Below are 13,436 nucleotides of genomic sequence, written 5' to 3' on the forward strand. Positions count from 1 at the left end.
CTCCAGCCCCTTCTGCCGTTCCGGCCGGGCCGCTGTCCTCCGCCGGCCCGCGACGGAGGACGATGGGTCAGCGCGGAAAAAGTGAATGAGGGCCGCGGCGGCGGCTGCGAGCGCCTGACTCGCGGGGCCCGAGCGCCGCCCGCGCCCCGCCTCGCCGCAGACTCCATGGACGCGTCGCGAGCCTCGGCGGCCAAGCCCCCGACCGGGTAAGCCGCCCCGGGCTCCCCTCGCCGCCGACGCCGGCGCCCGCGCGGCGTGCACTCGGCACGGGGCGCCCCTTTCGGGGCCGCGAGCCCGCGCCCGGCGGGGGAAGGGAGTTGTGTACTTTGTGCGCCCAGGTCGTTGCCCGGGTAACAGTGTCAGTCTGCGGCCCCGGCGCTTTTCGCGTGTGTGCGTTTGTGTGCGCGCTCCTTTTGGGGATTGTGCGCTCCCTTTGGGGGGTCCCCGCGGGCGGAGCCCCACGAACTTTCCCTGCCACCCGCGAGAGCTCCCCCTGCGGGAGGGGAGGAAGGCGGTGGAGACCCGGCCGAGGCCCCAGCCCTGTCGCTGACTTGCCCCTTGGGTGATTGTGTTCCAGTCGGTCACCCCGCCCCACCGTCCGCTCCTCCTCCCCACAAAAGGAAGGGGAGCAGGGTCCGAGCACCCAGAGGCGCCTGGGTGCCGCGGTCTCGGGAAGGCTGTGTACACGGCATTGCCCTGGAGGTTTTCTGCTGCTCCCCTCCCTGGCTGACTTTTCGGGGCTCCTCGGTACAGGGCACTGGCAAGTGAACCGGGCCCGCCCCGGGGACCCCAGCATCTCACTAAAGTGGGAGCTCCCATCCGTGCCTGCGCGGCCGATCCTTTTGCCCAAACCTTCGCGGGGTCTGTTTTACATCCCACAGCTCGTGTGTGCGGATTACAGGTCACGTTCGTATTCTACTCGCTGAAAGAGTAATTTCCGTAATATAAGAAAAATAACCCTGCTCTTTAACCAGATCCCGAGCTGGAGTTTGGGCTGTGCAGGACCCCCGCCGGGCCCGGTGGCCTGCGCTCAGCGCTCAAGGGGTCGTGCGCTCGGCTTGCCGGGGCAGTGTGTCTCCACGGGGCACACCCAGGACCTGCGAGCTGTCTCAAGGGCCTGGAGCGAATGTGTGATGAGTCCTGCAAATGGAATGAGTGCCTGGGGTGGGCCCTGCACCTGCTTACCGAAGGGGCCCACGTTCCACTCTAGCAACTGGTCTCCAGTGAGGCAGCTTTGGGGACAACTAATCTCTTTTCCTTGCAGTGTGTCCCGTTGACTCATCCTGCCCGCGGGTACTCATAGGCTGAGTGCGCAAACGGTTTTCAAAAACTGCCTCTTTCTTTTTTAACTCTGCCTTTAATGCCAGGAAAAAGTGAGCCAGGTTAGCAAATCAAATAATCCTGAAGCTGAGGAATGTTAAAAGGAACTTTTTTAATTTTTTTTTTTTTCTGTGCGCTTAGTGGCAGTTATGTAATTCCCTTTGAACAAACAAATCTCCCCCAAAGAAAAGAAATGTGGAAAGTCCTTTCTCATGGTAGTGGGCATCGCAAAATGACATCGAGAAATGTGAAACAGAATTGCTGCTAATCTGTCTCCATTGGAGAGGTTATTTAATGAGTCTGTTTACGGAGACCGGAACCCTTTTGGCAAAACTATCTTATATTTGGAGAGGTCAGCAAACATTTAAGAGGTCAACAAACATTTAAGAGGTCAGCAAAACTGTATCCAAAAAGTACTTGTAAAATCCTTTAAAAGAATCTGATTGTAGAAGAAATGGGGATTCTAAACTTGGGACACTGTTTCCAGGGTGGTATTGTGTGAGCAGAAAGTCAGTCACCGCCACCCCCCACCCAGTCTGGTTCGTGGTGCTTTGCGGGCCTCTGGCCTTCAAGTCCAAGCCCGCCGGCAGAGACTAGGGGCTTTTGCTGTGGATATGGTAACAAACCTGAGATTGTTACTCTTGGTGCATTTGACTCTCTAGTCACACTCACAGCCTCCTATTGTCTTATACGAACATCTTTGACCAAGAAACACAGACATAATGTTTTAAAATCTCTTATTCTCAATTATCGTATCTTTTGTTTTAGTACCTTTTAGTGAACAGACGCCAACCAAATGCAGCATGCTTAAAATCAGAGGGCAGAAATGGTCTTGGGGTTTTTTGTTTGTTTGTTTGTTTGTTTTTCTTTGAATGTTTTATATAATATGGGTGTATTGGTTGCCTATCAGAAAGGAAAGATACAGATGTGAAATTTCTGGCTTTGGTACATTATTGGTGGCAGTCAGCTTCTGTTGGTTCTTCACCAAAATTACCGTCTCCTCTGATCTGTTGCCTAAGAATAAGGTAATGCCTGCCACATGCTCCATGCTCCAGGGAATATGTTTTTTCTCTGATAGTGCCATGATTGGTTATCTAATCCCACTTTCATTAAGCTATTACTTTTCTACACCATGGCAGATGACTGATGTGATGAATTTGTTGTCGTTCACTGAGACTGGCGCTTTGCCTTGTGTTATGTAGAAATGGGCTGGATGGGGGACACCGAATTAAGGACATGTCACCTTATAAAATAATGTGTATGACAGTCCTTCTTGAGAATTACTGAAGGGCCAGATACATTAGTGAATGTAAACTCACTGACTGTATGTCTGCCTAATTTATTAATATATAGTTATTAGTTACCTTTGTTGAGAGCACAAGTATACATTTTATTTGGACTGGAATTTAGGTTTTTACTAGTAATTTCATTAAAACCATATCTTAGGGCTAACTTAATTTAAAACTGTTGGGGAAAAGTATTATTTTAGGAAAGAGGACATAGGCAAAAACTAACCAATCAGACCGTGTGACTTTTCAAGAATTTCAGACCTTAGTTGAGGTATACTAATTGATAGAATATTCTAGAATGCAAGTAAAGGTGAATTACGTTTGAGTAAAGTTTTAAAATATCTCCAAGTCCATTTAAGGCAAAGTTTTTTGGCTTAGTTTTAGTTATCTGTTTGAGTATTTGTGAGATCTACCCCAGTAGTTCAACCCACTCGAATATTCTTGTTTGAAAAATCTCATGAACAGGGAAGACTGGTGGGCTACAACCCATGGAGTCACAGAGTCAGACATGACTGAGCAACTGGGCATGCGTGCATACACCCACATCCCGGTAGTTGGTTGTGGACACAGGATTAAATTTCCCACTGGAGCTGGTAGGAACAAGAGGCAGCATATTGGTGAGTTTGGCAGGATAGTAGTTAATTTTTTTTTCCCTGTGGTGGAAATGCGTATTTCTGTAGGATAAAATAGTCTCCAGTGACATGAAATGTCTAAACAGCTGGTGCCTTTGCCCATTGGCTTCATGCTTGTGTAAATATCAGTGAAAGTTTGTGAGTCAGTTTCACCAGAATGTGTGCTCCCTGAAGACATAGCTGGTATTCCCTTCTCTGCATAAATTTGTCATTATTTAATCAAGTCATTAGAACACAATGAAATAATTTCAAAGAGATTAATCGAAGTGGGTAACTTGAGCTTCTTGAGTCCTGTTGACACCGAACATACCGCTAAGTACGGGAGGCCTGCTGCTCCTGACCGTGAACTTGGGGGGCCACCTTGGCATTCTCTGCCTTATGTCTCACGAGCATGCAAAGATAGTGAAATATTAGCAGGTGTGCTCTGTAAAAACAAGTTTAGGCTTCTGGGCCCCTTTTTTTTTTTTTTTTTTTAAGGTTTCTAGGCTTTCGGCTAACCTGTTAGAAAGTGTGTTTATATCCTTAAAAAGACAGCCTGCCTGATTATTTGCTACATTAAAATTTTCCCATCCAGTTGGAGCTGTTTTTTTAAGATGTTACTTCTGAGCTCTTCTTTAAGTCAGTAGTTCATTTAAGGACATCAAAACTCGTTCTTGTTTGATATAAAGTGGAGAGGAGATCTCAGAATTTTACTCTTCTGTAATAGTTTTTCTTAATATTTTTTAATACATTAGAGAAGTTGAATATTCCCCTGTTACAATAGCAGGTAAGCTTATAGAGCATTGTAAGTATTTTTCAGTGATTGTGTGATGGAGCTGCAGCTAATATGTGATTAAATTTGGTGTGAAGATGTCGGTACCAGGCACAGCAGCCTGTGACTCCACCTCTTTCCCTCGTCGGCTGACATTTCCTGGTGCCAGCGAATCAGATTATTATTAGGTAGGTCCAGGCGAGTGACCCCCCCACGAGCATGCAGGTCTGGGTCTGGTGGCCTCTTTAATTTGGGACCTGGGACGTGAAGTGATAATTTGTGAACACCTGAAAGTGCTTCCATAATTATTAGGAAAGCAGTGATTGTGGGTTGTCTGCGCACCGATGAGTAGTTTAGGTTTCTAGGCCTTCTGTGCTTTGCTGTTAAATTTAAATTTGCAATTGGTCATAAGTTTTAAAAGTGAGTAGAGATGTTTGACACCAAAGTAGTGTTTAGATTGACATTGTGCAAATTTAAAACATAGGAACACTTGATTGTGATGTAGGTCTGAGCTAAGTAAAAGTGTTCAGTGTGTTTACATGTGTATTTCCAGCACCCCTTTATCCTCTCCCCATCTGCATTTAATTGTGGAGTCTGTGAATTGTATGTGTTGGATAATTTTAGTTGTAAATTTTTTTTTCAGTTACTTTGGTATTTCATGATTCACTGAAGGTTTTTATATATCTTCACCTTTGTAATTTTTTCTTCAGTTAAACTAGTTAATATTGATTTGTATTATTGACATATTGATACTATACCTTTTTACTATTTATAATGTTCATTTAAGCAAATTCCACCCCCCTCCACCTTATACCTTTGTTTTCTCACTTTCACCTTGTCACTGGAGTGTTCATCTTCCAGGACCACTTGCTGGCTTTCAGCACCTGAATTGATGACAGTGTCGTCAACTTTATCACTTTTCCTTCATGTTTCCATAATTCTTTATTTTTTACTTGTCTCTCCCAGCCGTAGTATTCAGGGTTTTCCTTGCTTGTACTTTGTATGGTTTCATTTGCTTTTATACAAAGCTAATGATGGTAATTGTTTTCAAGACCTGATGATGTTGGTTCTTTTTTTTAAATTGAGATATTGAGTTGTTTTGCAATATTGTTAGTGTCTGCTGTAAAATGAAGTGAATCAGCTATTGTTGTGTTCAATCGCTAAGTCGTGTCTGACTCTTTGTGACCCCATGGACTACAGCACTCCGGGATTCCCTGTCCCTCACTATTTCCTAGAATTTGTTCAGTTTCATATCCATTGAGTTGGTGATGCTCTCTAACCATCTCATTCTCTGCTGCTCTCTTCTACTGCCTTCAGTCTTTCCCAGCATGAGGGTCTTTTCCAGTGATTTGGCACTTCACATCAGATGGCCAAAGGATTGGAGCTGCAGCAGCAGTCCTACAAATGAATATTCAGAGCTGATTTCCTTGAGGATTGACTGGCTTGATCTCCTTGAGGTACAAGGGGTTCTCAAGAATCTTCTCCAGCATCACAATTCAAAGGCATCAATTCTTCAGCACTCACCCTTTCTTATGGTCCACCTTTCACAACCTTACATGACTACTGGAAAAACCATAGCTTTGATTATATAGACCTTTATCGGCAAAGTGATGTCTTTGCTTTTTAATATCCTGTCTAGGTTTGTCATATGTATACATGTATCTGCTCCCTCTTGGACTTCCCTTGCTCCCCCTCCACCCCACCCCTCTAGGTCACCAGAGAGCACTGAGCTGAGCTCTCTGTGCTGTAGAGCAGGTTCCTGCTGGCTGTCTGTTTCACACATGGTGACATACACGTGTCAGTCCCAGTCTCCCCATTCAGCCCACGCCCCGCTTCCTCTTGCGTGTCCACAAGTTCGTTCTCAAGTATGTCTCTCTATTCCTGCCCAGCAAGTGGGCTCCTCTGGACCATTTTTATAGATTCCACGTCTGTGTGTTAATACCTGATGTTCTTCTTTCCCTTTATGATTTACTTCACTCTGGTAAGTCTCTAGGTTCATCCATGTCTCTACAAATGACCCAATTTTGTTCCTTTTTGTATGTGTGCATATTCAGTCACTCAGTTGTGTCTGACTTTGCAATGCCATGGACTGTAGCCCCCCAGGCTCCTCTGTTCATGGAATCTCCCAGGCAACAATACTGGAGTGGGTTGCCATTTCCTACTCCAGGGGAGTCTTTCTGACCCAGGGATTGAACCCAGGTCTCCTGCATTGACAGGCAGATCTGAGCCACCATTCCATTGGGTACAGGTAACATATCTTCTTTATCTATTCCTCTGTCCTTGCACATTTGAGGACCTGATGGTGTTTATTTATTCTGAACTAGATTTTGCTGTGCACTCTCTTGGGTCTCCAGCCGCTGCTACGTTTCCTCCTGCCTATCTCAGGGACAGTCCTCCTCTTCAGGGACAAGGATGCTCACTTCCCTAGCTGGGTGGATACATTGCAGCCTGTAGGGTTTGTACTCTCTTCTGTTGGTCTCCTAATTAGCTGCTATGCTGTTGCTTGCCAGGACCATGTCTTCTACAGGTTAAGGTCAATTAGAATAAATTTTACAGCCAAAAACATTTCTATTTTAAAAAAGAAAAAGCTTGTCAAGCAGCAACTCAGACATATTTTACTGCAATCCATTTGATGAGACAGGTTCCCAGACCATAAATGCTTTTGGGGACTTTTGCAGCTCCAGTCCCCACCTCCACCAAACCAAGTGGAGGTCTCTTTTTAGGAGACACTGATCGCTTTCAAAAGATCATTGAAGTCCTTATCTTTTTCCCCTCAAACTGACAAGGACTCCCAAAGGTGAGCCAGATAACCAGGAATCGTGCTTCATCACTCTTTCTTCTTCCTTCTCACCACATTACCCAGGATCCCAGACAAGGGATATTGACTTCCAGACCTTCTCCCCTCCTTCAGGTAGGGGACAGCAGGCCGTTTTCCTCTGTGGACACACGTGGACACATATGGATGTGCTTGCACCCTTGCTGGGCCAGGCAGGGATCTTTCCCTAATCCAAAATTCCTTGTGCTTGGCCATTAATCCAATTTGACTTTCTTCATCAAAGGCAGACAGGCAGGCTTAGTGGAAAGAATACAGGCTCAGGAATAGGAAGACTCGGGTCCAGGTGTCGGATGTGCAGCATTAAAGTGGCCTCTGAGCCTGGAGTGGTTGCTGCCACTTTCCCGGCTCAGCGGAACACCGTGAGGATGAAGATGCTCTGTGTCTGTGTCCTGTCTGGAGCCGCTGGAATGTGAGACTGAATCTTTCACTTTCTTCAGGTCTCATTCATTTAACAGTCAGCAGCCAGGTACGGCAGTGGCGCCCTCGTGGGCATGCAGGTCCAGCATCTCCTTTCTCACTGTCCCCTTTTTCTTCCTGAATGGCAGTGCACCCTGCTCTCTTGGGCTTCCTCTCTCCCCAGGGCCCGGCGACTTTTCTTCTTTCCCAGGTAGCTCCTGCTTCCTCCACTAGGTGTAGCTGGGGGCTCCATTCACAGCCATTGAAACCCCTCATCACATCTCAGATAATGACCCCTGACCTTCACCTCTCGTTGGTTGTTCTGATTCCCCTGCTGGAAACCCTTGTGTGAGATTAGGGTTTTCCAAGGTATTAGGAGGTAGGCTCCTAGAGGTGTTAGGACATGAGGGTGGGCCCGGGCCCTCCCTACTGGGATCAGTACCCTTATGAAGGACACCCTGAGAGCTCCCTTTGACCCTTCTAACCCATGGAGATAGGGGGAGAAAGAAATCTGCGACCTGGAAGAGGTCCCTGGACCACACCAGCACCCAGCCTTGGCCTTCAAGCCTCCAAAACTGCAAGCAGTACGTACCTATTGCTTATAAGCCACCTAGTCTGTGATGTTTTGTAAAAGCAGCCTGAAGAGGCTAAGACAAGGTACCAAGTCCAAGGGCACCTGCTTCTTCACATCTGGTGGCTCTGGTGTGGCCCGTGTGTGGCCCCGTCTGCTCCGGCCCTGCCGATTGTGGGAGGAGGCAGAGGACCTGCCCTTTATTTTGAGGGTCTGATCCTCAAGTTGCACATCCCTTTGCTCGTGTCTGTGACCCAGTCTGTTTTTAATCATTGTAAGATTTACGTGACATGCCATCTCTACAGCTCAGCAGCATTAAGTACAGTCCCATTCTTGTGCAGCAGTCACCATTCCTCTCCAGAATTGTTTTCTTCCCAGGCTGAAACTCTGTATCCAGTCACTCCCCACCCCACTGCCGCCAGCTCCTAGCGCCTACCGTCCTACTTTCTGTCTGGGTGAATTTGAGTTCAGGGACTTCAGAAAGGTAGAATCTTGAAGTGTTTGTCTTTCTGTAACTGGCTTATGTCGCTTAGCAGAATGTCCTTGTCGTAGCAGGTATGGAATTTCCTTCCTCTTTGAGCCTGAATGTGTGTTCCCGCCTTTGGTTTGTTCACTCATCTGTCCGTGGACACTTTTGCCTCCACTGTTGGCTGCTGTGAGTGATGCTTCTCTGGAGGTCCCGCTCTGACTGCTTTTCTGAGTTCGCCCTGGGGTGGGATAACTGGACTCTGTGATTGACTCTTTCGGGGTCGCCACCCCGCTTTCCACAGCAGCAACGCTCTTCACCGTTACAGCCAGCAATGCCTGAGGGCTCCCGTTTCCTCATTTTCCCCACCAGCCTTGTCCTTATACCCTCTCCTTTCCAGTCATGGAAGACGAGGGGACAGGACCAGGGAGCGGCCCAGGGTCCTTGCTGACGCGTTTGAGCTTCTGACTCTCCGTGGGGACTGGAAGGAGCTGCGTTGAAAGTAATCAGACAGGCCAGGTGGCCCTGCCCCTCCTCCTCCGGGATTCCAGGGGCCCTGATGTCTTTAGACCAGCGGCCCCGGGAGCCCCTTGGCCTCTGCTGGAAACGCATCCTCAGTTTGGTCTGAGCGTCACTCACAGCAGCGGTGCAGGGCTCCTCTGCGGCGCAATTGTGGGCCTGTGACAGCCCGCCCTGGGCTGCAGGCAGTACTGGGCAGCAGTGATGCCTCCCCAGGCCTCCAGGAGAAACCCATGCACGCGCCTGGCTCTGACCCTGCCTCACCTTTGTCTGGAACAGATCAGGGCGCCAGCAGTTTACTTTTTATGATGTCTCTGTTCCTGCCATGCATGTCCTATCCGCTTTGGCTTGTTAAGAATGGGTACCAGCCTGGAGAGGTGAGGAGGGAGGAAAATTTCCAAACCTGGTCCATGGAGTGGCTGCAGCAGGAGAATCTGGGTTCCTGCCTGGGTTGGGAGGGTGGTTGGCCGGGTTGGTGAGAAGAGCAGCAGAAAGGGTGAGGGATCCTTGCCAGGCCTCTGTCTCAGCATCTGCTCCACATAGCCTTGGGCTCATGGAGTGGACCAGATGTATTGACCCTTCAGAAATGTGGAAATGGCTTGAAGCCTTAAATGCTTAGGTAGTAAACTGAGGTTGAGGTGAGGTGAGGTGAAGTCACTCAGTCGTGTCCGACTCTTTGTGACCCCATAGATTGTAGCCTACCAGGCTCCTCCGTCCATGGGATTTTCCAGGCAAGAGTACTGGAGTGGGGTGCCATTTCCTTCTCCAGAGGATCTTCCCAACCCAGGGATCGAACCCGGGTCTCCCACATTGTAGGCAGATACTTTAGGAGACAGGAAAATGGGCTGTGAGTGTGAATGTGTGTGTGAGCACATGGGACATGACATTTAAGCTCACTTCCAGCCCTGGGCAAAGCAGCAGACTCCCAAATCAGATCCTGGCTGTTTTCTCAAACCTGAAGGTTAGGGAGTTGAATTTAAAAATAGCTAGGGTGGGAGTGATAATACAGCAAAAGAGGAGACTTGTGTTCCTGAGGCTAATTCTTGAGACTTAAAATACAGTTGAGCACGGAAGAATTGATGCTTTTGAACTGTGGTGTTGGAAAAGACTCTTGAGAGTCCCTTGGACTGCAAGGAGATCCAACCAGTCCATTCCAAAGGAGATCAGCCCTGGGTGTTCTTTGGAAGGAATGATGCTAAAGCTGAAACTCCAGTACTTCGGCCACCTCATGCAAAGAGTTGACTCATTGGAAAAGACTCTGATGCTGGGAGGGATTAGGGGCAGGAGGAGAAGGGGACGACAGAGGATGAGATGGCTGGATGGCATCACCGACTCGATGGACGTGAGTCTGAGTGAACTCCGGGAGTTGGTGATGGACAGGGAGGCCTGGAGTGCTGCGATTCACGGGGTCACAAAGAGTCGGACATGACTAAGCGACTGAACTGAACTGAAATACAGTTGTGTTGAGTAGGGCCCTATTAATTAAGAGCAGAATCTACAATAAACAAACCATTAGGTTGGAAAGAGACTGATTCAGTGTAGCCAGAATCTAGACATTTGCCACTGAGAGTAGCTCCCTGCCCAGACTCCCTATCCATCTGCCATTTGGATGCCCATCTGTCTTGCCACCTGTAATTATCATGTGGAACTGACTTGGGGTAGAACTGAGAACTGTCTCCCTCTGACGCTCCGTTTAAACCATTTCTTACCAAGACATCCCAGGGATTCATGGTGTCCGGGAAGCATCACACAGAGTAAGAGTGAACTGCAGAGCTGTCACCCACACCAGATCACCCCGCTGGATTTAAAACGAGGTGGTTGCCAGAGGGGAGGTGCTAGGGGAGTGAGGGCTTGGGACTTTGGGATTAGTAAGTGCCAACTTTTAGATATAGGGTGTACAAACAACAAGATCTTACTGTGTAGCACAGGAAACTATACTCAATACCCTGTGATAAACCATAAGGACAAAGAATATGAAAAAGATATGTGTATAAATGTATGTATTTATATATATGTTAATATATACACTTTGCTGTGTAGCAGAAATTAACATAACACTGTAAATTAGCTATATTTCAATAAAAGCCAAAGAGTTTTAAAAAAGGGTTCCTGGGGATCCTGAAGCTGAGTGTCTCTAATGCCCCACCCATCACTCCCCATCCTCAGATCTCTTTGCTTGGTTAACGTGCTGGGATCCACAGATGAAGTGTGTGTCCTAAATGAGGTTAGGTGAAGGATTTTACTGCCTTCGCAAAAGTAATGACAACTAGTTTGGAAATGCAATTCGTTTAAATTGAAAAAGATTTCCTTGTAAAGTGTCTCCTTGTTACTCATCAGTTCTTTTGACAGACCATCGTGTTTCACAATTTTGGAATCCTGCCTTTGGGGCTGGACATTTTTCTCAGAGGAGGTGGCAGAAATGCTTTGCATGCGGACCTTCCTCATTTCAGTGCCTTAGTCATCTGTGACAGTGAGGTTTTCCAGCTGACAGGACAGGCGTTCCTAGCCCTGGCCCAGGAGGGCGGCCCCCACCGATCCTCCAAAGTTGGTGACGGTGATTCTGTCCGCAGCCCGGGGGTGGGATTGCCACATGACCGAAGTCTCCAGGCCAGTGTCCTGCTCCTCACCCCACAGTCACCTGGCACACAGAGGTAGAGCTTCCAGAGCCCAGCCACCGTCTGGCCTCCGCAGGTGGTGTACCAGGCTGTTTCTGAGCTGCCTGTGTCTCTCAAGGGCGTTTTCCTGAAGAAACGGCCCACGTTTCAGCACCACGTGGCTTCCTGCTTGTGCAGGGGTCTGTGGTGGTGCCCACCTGGCAGTAACCGTGTTGGTACGTCTCCGGACATGCAGCCCTGAGTCGCCTGGGTGGGGTGTTGTTTGGGGAGAGCTAAGTGGGGTGGGAGTGAGAGGTAAGGGGTGGGAGTGGAGCTCTTGTCGAGCACAGACCAGGTGTTTGTGAATCAACATGATGCCTCGAATGCAGCTTCTTTCCCCGGAAGGTGCTCTGCTAGACCCTGGCTTAGGAGTTAACAGTATGTCACAGCCTTCCTTAGCCTGGGGTGCTGACTCAGCTCACTGTGTCTTGTGTGTGTGCATTTAAGGAGACCCCAGTGCTCAGCTCTGCCCAACAGCCAGTCTGCCCTCAGAGTGGAAGGTATGCAGACCCAGGCTCACAGGGCTGGGGTGGGGCTTTCTGGTGGGCGGCCCTGGCTGGACTGCAGGCCGAGCTGTGAGTGTTGCTGTGAGCTAAGCGGCCTTCCCTGTGCCCCTGCAGGTGGGTGGGCATCAGTTGGGATCTCCCTGGGTTCATGTCCCCCATCTCTGGCCTCTGAGCAGGAAGGAGCTGGGAGTCAAGACGGCCCAAGTGACTCTCAGAGCTGAGCCTGCCTGGGGCAGTGCTGATGCTGGCCTGTCCTGCAGCGGATGCCAAGGGGCCTTGCAGGTAGACGGGACTGCCATCCTCACTGGGTGGGGTTGACGCAGCACCCCCGAGGGGCACCTGAGTGTCCTGAAGGTCCCTCTGCACAGGCGCTCTGAGCTCCCCAGGATCTGTGCCCATCAGTCTGTTTCCTTTTTCTTTCTAAGCTTGTTTTTAGTCACGCTCACGCAAATAACTTATCCTGCTTCGTGAGGCTTTACTTCACCTGTGTGGCATACTCTCCATCTGTCAGTTATAAGCGGTAAGTGACATGTGTGAAGTTGGAAGGAAATTTCTTTTCTGTCTGCTGTTGGTCTGTGGAAACCATTGCTTTTCAGACGAGGCATCTGAATGGCAACTCCAGGGGAAATCATACATTGGGAATGTTTTCCTGATGAGACTTCTCACTCGGAGTTTAAAATGATTCGTATCCTTATGCCAGTGTTTAGACTTTAGCTGGCGAGGTTAATGGGATGTAATGGATGGCTTCTTTTTAAACCAGGGAAGTGTTAAGAATACACTCGTGTGCCGGAGGAGCGCGCGCTTCACTCTTAACTTTTTACTTCGGGAGGGAGTGTTCATTTTTTAATTGAAATATAGTTGATTTACCATGTTGGGTTAATTTCAAGAGTACAACATGATGACTCGGTTACATATGCATATATATTTTTTTCTTTTTCAGATTATTTTCCCTTGTAGGTTATTATAAAATATGGAGTAGGGTGTCCCTGTGCTATACAGTAGGTCTCTGTTGCTTGTCTATTTCGTACGTAGCAGTGTGTATACATCAGTCTCAGACTCCTAATTAACCCCTCAAACCCCTTCCCCTTTGATAACCACATTTTCTTTCTATGTCTGTTGGTCTGTTTCTGTTTTGCAAGGAATTCCTTTTTATCTTTTTATTAGATTCCACATGTAAGTGATATCATATGATGTTTGTCTTTCTCTGACTGACTGACTTAGTGTGATAGTCTCTCAGTCCATTTGTTTCTGCAGATAGCATGGTTTCATTCTTTCTATGGCTGAGTAATATTCCATTGCAGGCTTCCCCAGTAGCTCAGCAGTGAAGAATCTGCCCTCAATGTAGGAGATATGGGTTCAATCCCTCAGTTGGGAAGATCCCCTGGAGAAGGCAACCCACTCCAGTATTCTCGCCTGGGAAATCCCATGGACAGAGGAGCCTGGTGGGCTGCAGTCCATGGGGTTGCAAAGCATCGCACACAACCGAGTGCACACAC

At 48.3% G+C, this 13,436-nt stretch overlaps 1 protein-coding gene across 2 annotated transcripts in view; it reads left to right on the top strand.

The window, feature by feature from the left end:
• Window positions 1-6: 6 nt before the first annotated feature.
• Window positions 7-13,436, top strand: part of COBL (cordon-bleu WH2 repeat protein) — a 237,432-nt gene continuing 224,002 nt past the window's right edge. For both annotated transcript variants that reach the window (XM_040260219.1, XM_040260220.1), the window contains exon 1: window positions 7-206. In XM_040260219.1, the coding sequence (XP_040116153.1) occupies window positions 166-206 (41 nt within the window). In that variant the 5' untranslated portion in view covers window positions 7-165. The remainder of the gene's footprint in view (window positions 207-13,436) is intronic.

This window comes from Oryx dammah, unplaced genomic scaffold, assembly GCF_014754425.2.
Source record: "Oryx dammah isolate SB20612 unplaced genomic scaffold, SCBI_Odam_1.1 HiC_scaffold_18, whole genome shotgun sequence".
Taxonomy (NCBI): domain Eukaryota; kingdom Metazoa; phylum Chordata; class Mammalia; order Artiodactyla; family Bovidae; genus Oryx; species Oryx dammah.